Below are 18,685 nucleotides of genomic sequence, written 5' to 3' on the forward strand. Positions count from 1 at the left end.
GCATAGTAAAATGGGGGTCAGCTTAGAAATTGCTTGCCCAACTAGGAAATAATACCCCTCTGTGAAATAATTGCAAAAAAAACTACAATACTTGAAATGGACAGTAAAAATTTAGATCCTTTTAATAATTGCCCATTGCACAGTTTTACTGGGATACAGTTTCTAGAAGATGCTTTGGGCTCTGAAGTGTTGCTGGTAGCAGTGTATGCGGCTTAGTGTTGCTTTTGGAGATATTGCTATGCTGTCCAATTAGTTAAGTCTTTGCTGTAGAGGATTAGAGGATTCCCACAGCTAAATGCAGTGTAGAGGTCTGAAGAAGTCAATTTTTTTTTTTTTAATAATAGCTGGGATATGGGTAGCGGAACAGTGTCCAACTCTACATCAGACTTCAAACTTTATTTCCATTATTTACCTTTTTTCCACAGGACCCATTTCAAAGCCGCATAGCCCAGTGGCTAGATGTGTCCACAAAGCAAGGGTTTGCAGACTTTAGTCTCCACCTGGCCAATGAATTAACTTTTGGAAGTTACAAAATCAACATCCCTCGTGCCTGTGAAAAATATTTTACAGTTGATGAATATGGTAAGTTGAGGTGAAAATATTATCTGTCATAGGACAGTCAGGGGTCCTTCATACACATTAGCTTATGAAGTTTATGTCTCACTGAGGCTAAGCACTACTTTGGTCACCCGATCCTTGTCCCGCTGAGCTGGCTGCAACCTGCACCCCTCTATATGCTACGCTGATTATAATTACCAACAGATGATGCTTTAAAGTGTACCTGTCATTATAAAAAAAAAACTTTTGACATGTCATACAGACATGTCAAAGTTTTGATCTGTCCGGGTCTTAGTGCTCAGATCTGGACTGATCAAAACTTTTCTCTCTGACATGTCAAAAGTTTTTTTATAATGACAGGTACACTTTTAACTGTGCCGGGAATCTCTCCCTTGTCAAGCTCACATTACTGTGTTGGGTGGTCCCACCAAAATTAACATGTTCAGCTGCCTTTCTATTACTGTGTATGGAAGCCTTTATCTACTGTTAAGTACCGTGGTAACTCGTTTTTCAAACTGCTTGGAACTTAAACAGTATTTTCAAGGAAAGTTTTCTTTGGTTCGCAAACTCTTGCTCGTTTCTCAAAAACCTTTCGGGCACCTAGTCTTGAAGTACTTGGTTTTTGTGAACGTGGATGGTGGGTTGTACCTGGTGAGTTTACACAGAAATTTACATTATTTCCCATAGGAAGACACTGCTCGGTTCTCAAACTGCTCGGATCTCAAACTGACTTGCTGAACCAATTCATTTCGAGAACCGAGGTACCACTGTGCATAAATCAAAGTGACATTTTGATTAATGAATATAAGACTGTGAATCTGTAATAATTCTAATCATTTCTATTTTCTTTAGTGCCGAAGAGGTTTGAGTTAAATCTCAATATCCCATCTGATATAACAACAACTGATAAGTCCTTTCACCTGGAGGCTTGTGCCAGGTAAGAAAACCAATAATGTTACATGACTCCCAAATCCCATACCTACCATTAGAGTCCAACATTTATGTCAGCTAATATTTTATTTTTAGAAGAGAGGTAAACTAAATAATCGGTGGAGTCCATGGGATTCTCTAACCATCATTAATGGATTAAAGGGGCTGCAGTACTCCTTACAGTCCTATACCCATAATAGGCCCTGACCTCTAAACTGGATTTAAAGGGGAAACCCTGGCCCAGCTGTATTTTTCAGATATTGCCAGGGAGGGGGGGGGGGGGGGGGTTATGGAGGGCGGAGGTCACTTACCTCCCCAGCTCCAGCGTCGGGTCCTGGATCGCAGCGCCCCGTACCCCCATCCCGTGGCCGCTTCCTGTTCTGAGCTGCCACATGAGATGTGACGTCTCATGGCAGCTCAGCCATTCAGCGGCCGAGGCGGGACTCTGCTAGGGTCACCGTATGGCTGAGCTGCCTTGATATGGAGGCCGAGGCGGGACTCCGCTAAGCTGCCTTGAGACGTCACGTCTCATGTGGCAGCTCAAACCAGAAAGCGGCCGTGGGACGGGGGTACGGGGCACCACGATCCGGGAGCCGACGCTAGAACCGGGGAGGTAAGTGGCTCCCGCCATCCATAACCACCCCCTCCTGGGCAATATCTGAAACTACTACGGACTACCCCTTTAAAATAAAAGGAAAAGTCAAACAGCTCATGGGAAACAGCTCAGCATCTGTAACTCTGTGCCTTTATTTCCAGTTATACATATGGAAAGCCAGTAGAAGGAGTAATTGATCTTTCGGTATGTGCTGTTGTATGTGAACATAGATGGTACTGCAGATCCTATTCCATTGATGGAGAAGAAATAGATAAACAAAACTGTGTACACATTAAAGGAGAGAAGGTGAGAATAAGATTTGCCTAAAAATCCCTATTTTCTATCTGATTAGATCCAAAATTATCTTTACAGAGGATAGAGATTAGTTTTTCTATTAAAGAGCTCCACATCACCTCAACAGACATGATATATTTTTCTATATAGCATGCAGTGTATACGGTTCTATTATTGTGTTAAATGTGTAGGTACATTTACTAATTTCCTAGCTTTCCCTAGCAGTTGGTATTGAACCTCAAATCTATGTAATGGAATTGCATGATAACAGACTACTAAAAGTAAAGGTTCGGCTATGTTCACACAGTGTATTTTTAAAACAAGAACGGCCGTTGTTTGCGATTAAAACAACATCTCTTCTTGCCTTAAAATAATGCACTGCTTTGAACACTATGGGGAACAACGACCATTGTTCACACACTGTATTGAACAACGCCCCTACGGCGTCAATTATTTGCGGCCAGTAATGCAGTAATAGACATTCTGTGCGCTGCCCCCACAATTTATGGCCATTCTGACGGATGTACATTGCATGGACTTCAATGGTTAACTGGATTGCAGGTATACCCAAATGTGCTCACAATCCAGATAAAATAGAATGATGTTCCTGCAGCCCATATGGTAATATTGGCTGCAGGAACATGCCAAACAATGGCCATTGTTTGACACTGTAAACATTGTCTGTGTTAAACAACAGCCATTGTTTATACAGTCTGTGAACATAGCCTTACACTTGAAACATTTATTAGTGGTTAAGGTATAAAGTATCTGTACAATAAAAATATTGTTTAAAATTAGGGGTCCATAAAATAATGAAAATAAAAACTGGTGGGCATTATCACCCTTTTGATTAGTGACCATTCTCTACATGATACATACTAGTAGGTACTATGGGGGGGGATTTATCAAACATGGTGTAAAGTGAAGCTGGCTCAGTTGCCCCTAGCAACCAATCAGATTCCACCTTTCATTCCTCAAATGCTCTTTGGAAAATGAAAGGTGGAATCTGATTGGTTGCTGGGGGCAACTAAGCCAGTTTCACTTTACACCATGTTTGATAAATCTCTCCCTATATACTCTCTACCTTAATGCTTTGTGAAATGTCTACACTACACTGTGGCACTCTACACTTCTTTTTCTACTTTCTGTAATGTCTCTTCCATTGTCCATCTCTCCTTGTTGCTGCTTGTTTGTAAATCCTGACTACAGTTGACACTATTTGTAGTCAGGTTCCATTAGTTCAGCACAAAATTCTGTATATGAGTCACAATTACCTCCAATGGTAGTATGTGACTAAGGAAGCAAACTAAATAACATTCTTGGATACGGTGTTACATATCTTTGCCATTGTGTCTGAAGTTAACCTTCATTTTATGGCTATAGTATTGCCTAAAATTCTGTTACAATGTCTTATTTCTCTGCTTTTCAAAAATTAATGTCCAAATAATTGATGTCAAAGTTAATAATAAAATATATGTCATTTATTAAACGCTCAATATGTATGATAATAATATGCATATTTATTTATTATTTTATTTTTATCTTTTTGTAGCCTGACAGTAAAGGATGTGTCTCCAAAGATATTCAGCTGGCACTTTTTAACTTGTCAACGACAGATCAAAATCTTTTAGAGATTAAATCTAAACTGATAGAAGATGGTACAGGTAATTTTTGAGGAAGAAAACTAGGGTATCCAAGTGAAGAAAAAAAAAGGCCAAAAATACCTTAAAAAATATATGATTAAATAAAGATATTGATGTTTATTTTGCATCCACTATGGAGTACTAACAACAATCTCTGAGATTAAAAATGTGTCACATGGCTAAGGGTTTCAACACTGGATGTTGATCCCATTCACTGTAACCTGGTTACCATAAGCAAAATTTGGGTGGTGCAGGGGGGGCAGTGGCTCCTGGGCCCACACTGGCAGGGGCCCACTGAGGTCTCAGAGGCTTAATGCTGTCTGCAAAAGCTATTTATTTTGCAGACAGCCTACAGAGCGATGAGGAAGGACCTGTGGTGACATCATAAGGGGGCGGGGCTGAGAACTGGAGAGGATTCTTGTGGATGAAGGACCTGTGGTGATGTCATGAGGGGGCGGGGCTGAGAAGATGCTGGTGCATGAAGGACATGTGATCATTGTCCTCTTATATCTCCTCCTGTAATGTGATGGATAGATAGATAGATAAATAGGAGATAGATAGATAGATAAATAGTAGATAGATAGATAGATAGATAGATAGATAGAAGATAGATAGATAGATAGATAGATAGATAGATAGATAGATAGGAGATAGATAGATAGATAGATAGATAGATAGATAGATAGAAGATAGATAGATAGATAGGAGATAGATAGATAGATAGATAGATAGATAGATAGATAGATAGAAGATAGATAGATAGATAGATAGATAGGAGATAGATAGATAGATAGATAGATAGATAGATAGATAATAGATAGATAGGAGATAGATAGATAATAGATAGATAGGAAATTGATATCTAGCAGCTCATCACATATCTTGGATTGTACATGTATGATCACAACCAGCTCACCCCTTTGAGGCTATATTCACACTGTGTATGTTTCTGCACGAAATGCAGCCGGACTCATACGCAGTGTGAACATAGCCTTAATGTCTAAAAACTTATTACCTATACCACTATTATTTTTAGGCAAAGATAATCTGGTTAAAAGGGTTCTCCAGAATTAAGAAAAAAAAACATAGTTGCTTTCTTCCAAAACAGCACCCCCCCTGCTCTTAGGTTGTGTGTGGTATCACAGCTTGGCACTATTCACTTCAGCCGAATACCACACACAAACTGAGGACAAGAGTGGTGCTGTCTGTGGAAGAAGGCAGCTATATTTTTCTAATCTGAAGCACTTTAAATTTTTATGTGGCTCTATATTTGAAATGTATAGAAGCCTCTTACACTGCTCTTTATCCTTATCCACTATGAGTAATGGAGAAGAATATTCCCTTTATTATTCAGAAAGCCTTGTCACCTGCTGAGGTTCCCTATGGGTAAGGTTGGTTGGGGGCCCACTCAGACTCACTCGCCCCCCCCCCCCCCCCCCCAGGCTGAACCCCTAGCTACGCCCCTGGTTACCTATTCTTTTCAATGTTCGTATAAGCAATAAGCAGCCTTGTACTAACTAAAGCTGTGATCTAATTGTTTACAGGATGCTTCAGTTTTGGGGATGGTTAGACAAGATAATGATACAATTAGATATCAATAGGATGCTTGGTATAACACCAATATATAATTATAGTAATGAATACATCATATGCTGCTGATTATAGCACTAGCAGGTTGCTCCATTTCTCTCTATAAATGTGTATTCATTCATTCAGGTCATAGTGAGGAAGCGGCGGCTGATATATACATCAACTTGGCTAAGAAAACAATACAATTTGTAGAATGTGAAAAATATTATGATAGAGGATTCCCATACCATGGCAAGGTAAGGTATACCATTATAAGTGAAGGAGTAGTTCCCAACTTGTTAGTTATAGCATAGTCAAACGATTTGGCATAAATGCTTGGTAGATGCAGGTCTCACCTGTGGGACCCATACCGTTCTCAAAATCAAGATCCCCTAGCTCAGTCCTGTCTGCTTACAGTGGCTGGAGATGGTCAGGGACTCAAAAACAGCTGAAAGTGTTGTTTTCTGCATTCATGTAACTCCCATAGGGGTTAAAGGGAGTTATGTTGAAGGGGTTATCCGTCACTGACACATTTTTACATTTTGCTGCCATATAAGAAAACATAATAAACATTATATACTTACCTCTCTGCTCTCCCTCAGCGTCCTGATGCGGTCACCAGTGTCCCCCACTGTTTGTAGCTGCCGCCACTTCCAAGACTACCTCATTTTAAGAGTGATAAACTGCTCAGCCAATCATTGGCCGTGCTGCTGTCCTGTCTCAGTCACTAATACATTAGAAAATACAGTATATACCAAGAAAAGCTGACACACCAAAATGACCAACAATCAAAATACTTTATTATATATCATGATAAATGCAAAAATTCATTCAAATAATTCCAAAAGAACATGATCCTGAACCCCTAAAACAATTAAAAACTCCCAAACAACAAGGGCTATCGGCATTAACCTCAGCTCACCCCCGTCCTGTACAATAAATGAGACTACCCCTGTATTATAGATATGCCCAATACAAAAATAATACACTATGAATTTCTTGTACCTAAGGACACCAAAGTGCTGGTGCATAAACAGTACAAAATATGATGTTCTTTAATAGTATGATCAAAGTGCCAAGTGCAACCAAAAAAATAAAAAACAACTCAACATAGTGTTAAATAAATAGGTACTAAGTTACCAATCCAGGGCTGGTCAGGGGGTCTCAGGTCAGGGTGTAAGAAACCTCATGCTTTCCGTCCTATACTTGAACTTACTTACCCTTGAGTAAGTCCAATTAGTGGATAGAAAGCATAAAATGACTGGGCCCCATAGCAAACTTTTGACTGGGCCCCCCCATCGGCATCCCTGCTCCCCCTATACAAGGGGCAACTATTACCACCACACCATGACCACTGCCATTACCACCATAATGTTATTGACCAAATACTGTATACCAATAATACCAACAGTATCAGTTTATAAGGGACAAATATTACCACCACATACTGACTAAAACTCCCACACACTAATACCACCACTGGTACAGAATAAAAACCACAGTACAAAGACCAATATCACCTCATACAGTCACCATACGGCAGCAGATACCAACTCTACACAGGCTCTGCACACCATAAGTGACTACAGTGCAGTTACAGCCAATGACTCACAGGAAACGTCTTCATTAAGTGAATCACAGGGCTCTTCTTCTGCGATCAGAGTTGCTCACTTTTCCTCTTTCTCTCCATCTGGCCTGGGCCATCAGGAGGATTTCTCTCAGTTAGGAGTCGTCCCTGAAGGATCTACCAGACAAACATTTTAGGCTCATCACTCATGCACCATCATTATCCTGCACATTTGTGCCTCATGCAGTATAGTGGTTAGTCCCCGCTGTATCCATATAGTAGTTAGACCCTTCTGTGCCCCCCATTAGGCCCCTCTGTACCCCTATATAGTAGACAGGCCAGGCCCCTCTCTAAACATCTGTATAATAGTTAGGCCCCCCTAGTAAGTAGTATCCACCATGTTGCTGTTTCCCCCATAGGTAGTGTCCCTCTCCTTGCCCCTTATATAGTAACCAGGCCCCTCTGTGTCTCCATATAATAGTTAATCCCCCTCTGTGCGTCCATATAGTAGTTAAGCCTCCTCTTTGCCCCAACATAGTAGTTATGCCCCTCTCTGTCTCCACACAGTAGTAGCTAGGGCCCCATGTGCCCTACTTAGAAGTTAGGCTGGCCAACTGTGCATCAATATAGTATTAAGGCCTCTCTGTACCTACACCCCAACCCCCCCTATTAATTACACCCATGTAACATGTGAACACAGGAGCGAATAGAAGCTTAGGCTCTGACTGGTATAATGTAACTGAGATTTGAAAGGGTGAAAAATAATATGAGGGATATACAGTATATAGTAGTAATTTATAGTTTTCATGTGTGGAAGTAAGAACTTATCAGCTTTTTCCTTTATTTATACTCAGGTTAAAATCACTGATGAGAAAAATCAACCCATGGTTAATGAAGCTGTCACATTAATCATACATCAACATGACTATTCTAATGAAACACGTATGAATCTCGTGACTGATTCACATGGAATTGCACATTTTACACTCAAAATCCCTGAATCAGTAAACTATGTAACGTTAGAGGTAAGTCGGAAGAGGATAACATATGAATGCATAGTATTCCTGTCCATTATATTAATGCATATATACATTGATAAGGGATCCATGAGCTGGAGCATCACAATTACTAGAACAAAGTTGTCTGTGGTGCAACATATAGGTCACAGATACTGATCTCTCTGAGAAATATTATTATATTACTATATAATTTCATTAATTACCCAATGAATAATCTTCATTTGCTGAAATTGATATGATGTCATCGATCACACATAGCTTACTTTCTGATATACAATACAAAATTATTCTACAATTTCAAATAGTCTTTAATAGGCTATGTTCATACATTCTTTCTTAAGGCACGTCTGTCATCTGATGATCCTGATGATGATGATAATATGATGGATTATGAACAAAGATATCCCGAAGCTGTGGTCTATCTTTCAGTTCTTTATTCAAAAAGTGAGAGCTTACTGTCTATAGAAAAGCATCGAGAAGATTTATCGTGTAATTCTGAGCAGTCAGTGAGGGTGGAATATGACATCCACAAGAAGAACCTTGAGTCTGATACTGATCATCTCCATTTTTTCTACATTGTAAGTATTCTTTTTACCAAACCCGGTTGGGTGGGAGTGGGTAAATAATAAACAAATATAGTCTGCTAGGTGGGGGTCACATTCTGTGTAAGACTCAGCTATAGTGATCCGGTGGCTCTTGTTGTTAAAGTACTACAGCAATTTGTCAGAAACGTATTACCTATTCCCTTATTTTTAAATATGTGTCTTGTTCTTGATGTTTTCACAGCTTATATCCAAAAGTGGAATCTTCACTTACAAGGAACATAAAGTAGATATTGAAGACCAAGCAGACAGCCCAAGTGAGTACTGTGGTCATCTTCATGCTAAGGATTTACTCATTTTCTTCACTTTGGCCACTATTAAAAGGAAAAGGGGGGTAAAAATGTGTGTTCTAAATTTTCGCGCAAAATTTGTTGTTCATCAAGTTTTTCCAACAAGACAGACAAAAAATAATCACGTTTTCACTCAATTCAACATGTGGGCTGAGCTTTGCAAAGACTACTATATATTTTTTTTAAAACTTTAGCCCTGAGATAAATGTTGGCAAGATTTCTCTATTTCAAGAGGGACAAAGGAATAAGCGGCTGCCAGACAGCTCTATGATACTTGTACCTGAATGGTTGTTGACCAATTAATGTATTTATTCTTTTCATTTTTAGATCTCCAGGGTTCATTCCCTCTAAATATCCATGTGGATGAAAATCTCTTCCCTAGATTCAATCTTCTTGTTTTTTCTGTTCTGCCCAATGGAGAGACAATTGCAAGATCTGCAGAATACAATGTGTCCCCATGTGCAGAGAGGAAGGTAATAATAACAATAATAATAATAATAATAATAATAATAATAATAATAATAATAATAATGATAAGGAGTGAGCTAATAAGTAAAAAGAGTGCTTGATTTACATTTTTCTTTAAATAAGGACGTACACAGAGGAATAAGAAGAGGAACCATGCTTGTCGATCAGTACTGAGATTGGAAATACTGTAATGCTGGGGGCTAGAACTAAAATGGGGAGCTATGCTGGGGAACTGTAAAGAGAAGGTGACCATGCTGGGGACCAAGTAAAAGATAAGGAACCACGCTTGTGGCTAAGAGTGACATCAGGAACCATGTTTCGGACCAGGAATGAAAATCAGGAGAAGTGTGGGACCATAAATATCATGATATGGGCCAGGAAGGAGATGAAAAGCAATGATGCTGACCAGGAATCAGACGAGAAGCTATGTTGGGGACTAGGAATCAGATGAGAAGCCATGTTGGGGACCATAAATAAGATTAGAAGCCATGCTGGGGATTAGAAATGAGAAGGGAAACCATGATAACGATTGGGAACAAGATGGAGAGCCATGATGTGAGGGATGAAGGAAACTATGTTGTGGACCTGGAATGAGATGAGGAGGTATGCTGAGGATTAGGGATAAAATGGGGAGCCATCCTGTGGACTAAGGATGAGATGGGGAGCCATGCTGGGGACTAGAGATGACATGAGGAGCCTTTCTGTTGGCCATTAGTGAGATAGGTAACCTTGCTGAACACTGTTGGGGACAATAAAGTTATTAAGTCCGGCGTTTTCTGCGCCGGACTTGAAAATGTCCCTGCTGCTCTGAGACTACGGAGATTTAAGTAGAAGCGTACTGCCTCTATATAAATCCCGTGTGCGCCAGGAAACCTATGCCAGCTCAGAGCTGGAGTAGGTTTCCTGACTATTTTTCAGCGAAACAAATGCTGAATTTAGCGGACTCTTAATCCGCGTCCCCTGTTCCGCCCCCTCCACATCCCCTCCCTGCCCCCCTGGCGTACCGAGTGGAAAGTGGCCAGATGCGAATATTTTATTCGCAAAACGCCTATTTGCAAATAAATTTATTCGCATCTGGCCATTTTCCGTCAAGAAATACGTTTTTTTAACTTGATAAATGTCCCCCTATGAATCAGATGGGGAGTGATGCTGGAGACAAAGAACGCGAAGGTGCACCATACTTGGGGGAAATTATTTCACAAAAAAATAAAATAAAGTAACATTTTTATTATTTATACAAATAGGTAAAACTTAGCTTTTCCAAAGAAGAAGTCCATCCTGGAGAAAATGTGAACCTGGAGGTTACAGCAGAGGCTGGATCCTTGTGCTCTGTGCGGTCTGTAGACAAAGGATACTTGCTGAAATACCCTCACCAGGATAGTTATCTGCTAACAGATGTGGTGAGTTCTTATTTATTTAAATATTATACGGTTTTATTTTACTTTACCCTCCATGATAGTGCACATAAAACCCTGAGCACTACATAGTCTATAGCTATAGAATACAAACTGTACTGAAGCTACCAGCCCATGCTGAATGTTATAGTGTCCTTCCCAGATGGAGAACTGTAAGTTAAACCTTACTGCTGTAGGTTCTCAGACTGTACTGTATGGTATTTGAAAACAGGGAAGAGAAGATATAAAAATGCAGAGAGCACCTTAAGAACACCAGACAGTCAGTAGCTGCAGATAGGAAACTGAGGGGTTGTAATATCGACAACTGCTGCTGCTACTTCAGAAACATGCGTCAGTGGTTGCTTCCTGTTAGCCATGAATGAGCACAACTCAAGCAGGCTCGAGTTTGATCAGTCGGCATTACCCGTTACTGAAGAAGTTGGATGCAACCCTAGGGAGTCCTGGAAAACATGAATGCAGCCATAGACCCAATGTTCGGCAAGTTCACTTATCACTAACATCAATGCCACTATAAGGCTATGTTCACACAACGTTTAACAGCGTCCGTTTCACAGCAACGGATGCTGTTAAACAGCCGGACACCAGGCTGCACTCAGCCCTTTCCTGCAGCCGATACCTCTGTATCGACTGCAGGAACGTTTTGTTTTTTTTTCACAATTGATTTGTGGGCACCGTTGGGTGTGCCCGCAAATCAATTAGCCATTCACCTCAATGCACTGTACGGCCGCCGCTGCACATTGCGTTGTGTGAACAGCTGATGTTAAGTTTACAGCGTCTGGAAATAATTCACGGTTCTAAACGGGCGTTAGACTAACGATGTGGGAACCCAGCGTCAGCGTCCGTTCTTTACTTAAAAAAAAAAAACGTTGTGTGAACCTATCCTAATACTAAATAATACAACGCTGTATTACATAAGGGAACAATTAAATGACAAATCACAATGAATTATTGACTCAAGTTGAACATTATTACCAATATAAAAATTGTATAATTTATTGAGAAATAAAATGACTCCAAAACACACTTAAAATCAAAGTAAAAAAAAAACAACAACAAAAAAAAACAATACAGGCAGATGCAATTTGCCTGAATTCCCGCAAATTAGTGTAATAGTGTAGTAGTTTGTATGCTCGCTACAAGTCTCTATTCCAAACAATGTCTGGGCATGCTTGGGCTAAAATGGTGAAAGATGTCCTGGGGAAGATTGGGCAGTCTGTGGTGCTAGCTGACAGTGTAAGATGCATGAATACAAAACATCGCTCCACCGATGTCCATCTTCTCTGGTGACAGCCTGCTCAGCCGATCACTGGCTGACTGGGACGGGGCAGAACAACGGACAATGATTGGCTGAGTGGGCTGTCACTGTACAGGTGGCTGAAGACAGCAGAGAGCCACAAGAGGTCACAAAGGGATGCCTTTTTTCCCCCCTCTTTTTAGATGTGTGGTTGTCATCCTCCAGAACCTGTCTAAACTTTGCAAAAAGTTTAGTTCAGCAGTGAACCAAATTGTTTTGCAAAATTCAGAATGAATCTAGGTTTGTGGCTCTCTGCATAGTCATCTCTAGCTCTTAGAAATTCAACCAGGTACAGTACCTAACAGCAGTGAGGCCACCAGTAGCTATCACAAACCCAGTTTGGATATTCTTTCCCAGAACATCACTGATCCAACGTTAAACCAGTTGTGCTAGATAATGTTGCAAGTAGCATAACGTTCACTCCGGTGTTTCTAGGGTTTTTCATGTGGTGGCTGGATCGTTTAGCTGGGTACCAGAGGACACCGTAAAAGAATACCAGGGGAGTGTGGTGACATAAGAATAAGATGTTTATGTTATACAGACGGGCAGCAGTAAACCAAACGTTTTTCATCGCCAGAGAATTCCTTTTAAATGATCCCTCGTGTTTAGAGATGAGCAAACCGGGTTCGGGTTCGAGTCGATACGATCCCGAATGTTCGGTATTTGATTAGCTGGGGCTGCTGAACTTGGATAAAGCTCTAAGGTTGTCTGGAAAACATGGATACAGCCAATGACTATATCCATGATTTCCACATAGCCTTAGGGCTTTATCCAACTTCAGCAGCCACCGCTAATCAAGTGCCGAAAGTTCAGGTTCCGATGGACTCGAGCATGATCCAGGTTCGCTCATCTCTACTCGTGTTGTTAGGTACTTCAGAGCAAAACAGACATCTTTTGTTTGCTGGCTATTTTAAAATATTCACTTAATATACTTGGACTCTAACAAATGTTTTGTCAATTTTGATCAATAGTTGATAAGTTGATAAATCAATGTTGATTCTGATATTTTCTGCAGACTAACAGATTAAGAGACACAGTTCAATTCATTCAATACTCACATATGTTATGGCAACCTGAGCTACCCCAGTGCCCTGAGAATACCACAGCTCAAAGTGATGAAATGATGGATATGCAAATGATATTTATGGTAATGGAAATCTACTCTTACTACTACTTCCTTGTAACACAATTGTATATATTTAAAACGAATGTACCATAAGGTACAGTACATCACTAAGATTTTTACATCAATAGACTGGCACTGGAGCAGGGATGCCTGTGCCGCAGCCCTTTTTTTAAATAATCCACGGCCTGGTTCCCATGCAAATGGGATCAATGAAGCCGCATCCCAGAGGGGAGGGGGTTTAGTCACACTGGGGGTAGGTGGGCCCGCCTCCAGTGCTTCAGGCTGCACCGGTGCCCAGGAATAGACCGGCGCTGTGCGCAGGAACTAATTAATGTTACCTTTGGCAGCCTGCTCAGTAGCAACTTTACAATTCAATTGTCATTTGTTAAGAATAAAAATAGAAAGTGAATCTGGTTAGTATTAGTTCTGCAGTATGAGTTCAGCAAAGCCTTTGATACATTTTCAAACAAAATCTAATGGATAAGCTTAAAAATGTGAAGCATACGTGTTAGGCAGCTTTACCCAATCGGGCTGCAGTTGCTTCTACCCTTGGAAGATCATGGAACTATGGATATGACCATGCCAGGTCGATATCAGGTATGAATCTATTAAAGCTTTAGAATTTGTATGGAAACGAATAGGTAAATCCCCTGGGGCATTCCAATTGGTTGCAGAAGTCCAACATAATTCAGCCTATTCTCTCCAAATGCCCCTGTGCCTGCATGTACATGCCCACTGTGTGAACTTTGCTGGGCTAAAGCCTATTGGCTGAACGGGCTGCCACTGCCAAGATGAGTCCGCCTCTGAATTACAGACGGGGGTGTTTTAGCGGGAGACCCAAAGATATTGCAAGAGGGCCCCTGGGGAGCATGGCAAGGTAAGAATTGGAGGTTTAGGTAAGAATAGGATATTCTACGCAAGGGCAGCAATATCAAAAATTGAAAATTGCCGGAGTACCCATTTAATATGTTTTACCTAAGTATTACATACAAAGCCTCAGAAAGCAGTGCATGGCAAACCGATACAATAATGTTGCTTATTTCTCTCTTTTATAGCTGAGTAATCTGCTGATTTTTACTAACACTGAGGTAAAGGAACCGGTGAAATGTGCCCCACACGACTTTACTATGCGCTCTGCTTTGAAAAAGAAGACAGCTCTACATAAAGGTATCTCCACGAACTAGAAACCTTATTTAAGGGTGTCTGTTTAAAAATTACTGTGAAAAAGCACAGCAAGTTTATAATATATTTATGCTCGCAGGCATAAATCATGATCCAAATCTACAAATGAGAGAGTTGAAACATTGCTGTATTGCTAAATTACCACTGCTTAATGACTGAAAAATGCCACCAGTACTGCTAGTGAATGAAAACCACTGTACAAAGTCCAACATTACCCCTATATAGTGACAATATAGTAATTACGGTGCAGTTACATCCAGTCACTCACAGGGACGTCTTCTCTCCTCAGAGTTGTTCACTTTCCCTTTCTTCCTTCATTGTGTCCAGGCCATCTTAAAGACTTTTGTTAGCCGTGACTTGTCCCCGCAGGATCTATTGGAGAAATATTTCTATCAGTCACTTCTCCTCTATACAATACTCCATCCATAGTGCCCAAAACATGAATAGTTCTCCCTACTAAAGACCCACACATTTATTAGCCACTTGTCTTCCTCCACTCTGTAAGTACGTCCCGTTTTTGTTCTGATGCTTAAAAAGATCCTTTTTTCACCTCCAGATTATTATAATGCCCCCTTCTTTACACTCAAGTAGTAATAATCCCCCTTCTATGCCCTCCAAGTAGTAATACGCCACAATCCTGTGCCCCCCAGGTAGTAATAAACCCCCTCCTGTGCCCTTTAAGTAGTAATAATGTCCTTCCAGTGCCCTCCAAGTAGTAATAAACCCCCTTCTGTGCCCTCTAAGTAGTAATGATCACCCCTCCTGTACTCCAAGTAATAATAATCTCCTCTCCTGTGCTCCCTATGCTAATCCCTCAATCCCCCAAGCATTGATTACCCCCTCTCATGTCATTTCATAATGAACCTCTCATGTCATTTCATAATGAACCTAAGTAAAAAAAAAAACAAAAAAAAACAAGCTACTCACCTTTCTAGACGCTCCCATATTGCTCTGTCAATAAACTGCAGATGTCAGGGAGCAGCCTGTGTCAGGCAGGCATCACTAGCTGCTCCAGGTCACTTCTAGATCACAGGGCTAATGCAGCCTGCCATCTAGAAGTGAAAGGCACAGAGCAGAGAGCTGATCCCTGCTCTGTACCTCCTGTGTCTGCACCCAGGGACACAGACACAAACACAAATGGCAGTGGTGCAATAGTACAGGAGGAGGAAGTCCGGCATCAGACTGGAGTCCCTACTTCAGTAAACATATTGCATTGCTTGGTGCACTACTATAGTAGTGTTTTATGGAATATGCATACAAGAGTATCTACAGTGGCGGTCTTTGGCACCAAGCACCCCAAGCGATCGCTTGGGGCCCCCAACATCCAGGGGGGCCCACAACATCCAGGGGGGCCCCACGCCCTGCTCAAGACCGCTGCACAGGGCCGCTTCCCCGCTCGCTGCTGCCATCTGAACTGTAACTATGAGCACTTGTAATGAGCGCTCATAGTTACATGCAGCAGCACTGACAGGGCGGGAGACATTGGCTCCCTTTCTGTCAGTCACTCTTGTGGCCGCAGGAAGGGTTTTCCCTGCAGTCACAAGTGGCAGCTTTGTCCTTGTGGTGCCGGCAACAAGAGTGAAGAGAAGAGGAGACGCCCGGACCCAGGTGAGTATAAGTGTTTGTTTTATTGTGTTATATACTATATGGGAGGGGGAGCACACAGTAGTCTGTTTAACTGGGGGAGCGCACATCGAGGGTCTATATAAATGGGGGGAGCACACAGGGGGGGCTATATAACAGGGGGAGCACACAGGGGGGCTATAGACTACTGGGGCTTCACAGAGGGGTCTATATACTACTGGGGCAGCACACAGGGGGTCTATATACTACATGGGGCAGCACACAGGGGGTCTATATACTACATGGGGCAGCAGAATGGGGTCTATATACAACTTGGAGAGCACACAGGAGGTCTATATCCAAGTGGGGGAGCACACAGGAGGGCTATATACTACTGGGGGAGCACACAGGGGTCTATATACTACTGGTGGGGCACACAGGGGGTCTATATTCTACTGGGGGAACATACAGGGGGTCTATATACTACTTGTAAGGCACACAGGTGGTCTATATATAATTGGGGGAGCACACAGAGGTCTGTATACTACTGGGGCAGCACACAAGGGTCTATATACTACTGGGGGAACCACACAGGGGGTCTGTATACTACTGGGGGAACCACACAGGGGGTTTATATACTACTGGAGGAGCACACAGGGGTCTATATCCAAGTGGGGGAGCACATAGGAGGTCTATATCCAAGTGGGGGAGCACACAGGGGGGCTAAATACCCCTGAGGGAGCACACAGGGGGCCTATATACTAGTGGGGGAGCACACAGGGGGTATATACAACTGGGGGCAGCACACAGGGGGTCTATATACAACTGGGGCAGCACACAGGAGGTCTATATACTTCTGGGGGAGCACACGGGGGGGCTATATATAACTGGGGGAACACACAGGGGTCTATATACTACTGGGGGAAGCAAACAAGGAGTATATACTACTGGGGGCAGGACACAAGGGGTATATACTATTGGGGGCAGCACACAAGGAGTAAATATTACTGGCGGTAGCGCACAAGGGGTATATACTACTCGGGGAAACACACAGCGGTCTATTGTTTTGGAACGCGTGTCGAGGGGGGGGGCCCCCAGACATAACTTCGCTTGGGGCCCCAGAAATGCCAAGACCGCCCCTGAGTATCTATTGTTAAACTGTTCTCCCATAATGTAGAGAGCAGTCATGCATATAATATATGCATGGCCACTAACTATGGAGATGTGGCCGATGCCAGTCTGCTCCTGGATATGTGCAGGGAAATACAACATCACAAGGAAACAAGACCGGCCCACGGAGGGTAAAGGCCCATCTGGCACTTGCCCAAAATGCCAGATAGCCAGTCCAGCCCTGGTTGCAAGCACACATCGAACTGTAATGTGCCTCCCTATTGGATCAGAATGGGGGTCATGCACTTTACGGTCTCATGTAGTCATGGAGACCCGAACTTCCGCCCAAAAAGTTGAATTCACTGTTGATCTGGCAGGGAAACTATGACAGGTACACTACAATGGATTTAACTATTCATTCATTATTACAGCATGACCTGCAATTATTATTAGTTATAAAGTATTAACTGGTTTAATTAAAATACTGCTTTTTATTCGAATTAGACTCCAGCAAAGAGATTAAAAAAAAATCCATTAGAAGTTACTTTCCAGACACCTGGCTGTATGAGTTGGTTCCTGTGGGGTGAGTATGTTGCTACTTTATTTTATCAAAGGGGTTATTCATCAAAAATCATTTTCTTTTAAGGCCGGGTTTACATATGTCCGGCGGTGCGGCGGCGTTTCCCTCCGGCGCAGGAGAAAAGCGCCGGAGGGAAACGCATCTTTGAACTGATCCCATTGTTTTCAATGGGATCGTTCAAAATGTGCGGCGTGAACTAGTGGCCGCCGCATCGCCGGACCGTCGGTGCGTTAGGACGCATCTTGCAGCGTCCTGACGGACCGCCGCTCCGGTGATGCGGCGCCGCACCAATTCAATCGAATAGAGCGCCGGATATAGCCCCCGTGCGCTCCCCCGCAAATCCCATTGAAAATGACAGGAAAACATACTGGGGAAAAAAATGTCAACTGATGAGCGCAACTTGTGACAACTGATGACAACTGATGGAAACTGATGGCAACTGATGGTTTTTAATGAAAAGACGGATAGAAAAACTGATCACAACCGATGCATTTCTTGGCATCAGTTGTGACATCAGTTGTAGTCAGTTTTTAGGCAAAAAACGCAACTGATGCCAACTTATATATGTAAACCCAGCCTTAATCAACTGGTTTCAGAAAGTTATATAGATTTGTATTTTACTTGTATGTAAAAATCTAATTTCTTCCCATACTTACCAGCTGCTGTATGTCCTGTAGGAAATCTTCTTTTCTCTTCTGTCTGACACAGTGCTCTCTGCTGCCACATCTGTCCGAGACAGGAACTGTCCAGAGCAACAGCAAATTCCCATAGTAAACCTTTCCTGCTCTGGACAGTTGCTGTCTGGACTGAGGTGGCAGCAGAGAGCACTGTGTCAGACAAAAAGGTAGACAACATTCCCTGCTAGACATACAGCAGCTGC

The 18,685-nt window shown here is 42.1% G+C and overlaps 1 protein-coding gene across 1 annotated transcript in view; it reads left to right on the forward strand.

Moving 5' to 3' along the window:
* The window catches only part of LOC138799211 (alpha-2-macroglobulin-like), a 60,825-nt gene that overhangs the window by 10,074 nt on the left and 32,066 nt on the right, over positions 1 to 18,685 (forward strand). Inside the window, exons 6-18 of the mRNA XM_069980097.1 lie at positions 426 to 582; positions 1,411 to 1,495; positions 2,245 to 2,389; positions 3,930 to 4,041; positions 5,737 to 5,846; positions 8,011 to 8,181; positions 8,517 to 8,753; positions 8,962 to 9,034; positions 9,395 to 9,540; positions 10,780 to 10,935; positions 13,260 to 13,391; positions 14,426 to 14,537; positions 17,730 to 17,808. Of these exons, the coding sequence (XP_069836198.1) occupies positions 426 to 582; positions 1,411 to 1,495; positions 2,245 to 2,389; positions 3,930 to 4,041; positions 5,737 to 5,846; positions 8,011 to 8,181; positions 8,517 to 8,753; positions 8,962 to 9,034; positions 9,395 to 9,540; positions 10,780 to 10,935; positions 13,260 to 13,391; positions 14,426 to 14,537; positions 17,730 to 17,808 (1,715 nt within the window). The remainder of the gene's footprint in view (positions 1 to 425; positions 583 to 1,410; positions 1,496 to 2,244; positions 2,390 to 3,929; positions 4,042 to 5,736; positions 5,847 to 8,010; positions 8,182 to 8,516; positions 8,754 to 8,961; positions 9,035 to 9,394; positions 9,541 to 10,779; positions 10,936 to 13,259; positions 13,392 to 14,425; positions 14,538 to 17,729; positions 17,809 to 18,685) is intronic.

Source organism: Dendropsophus ebraccatus, chromosome 8 (genome assembly GCF_027789765.1).
Source record: "Dendropsophus ebraccatus isolate aDenEbr1 chromosome 8, aDenEbr1.pat, whole genome shotgun sequence".
Taxonomy (NCBI): Eukaryota; Metazoa; Chordata; class Amphibia; order Anura; family Hylidae; genus Dendropsophus; species Dendropsophus ebraccatus.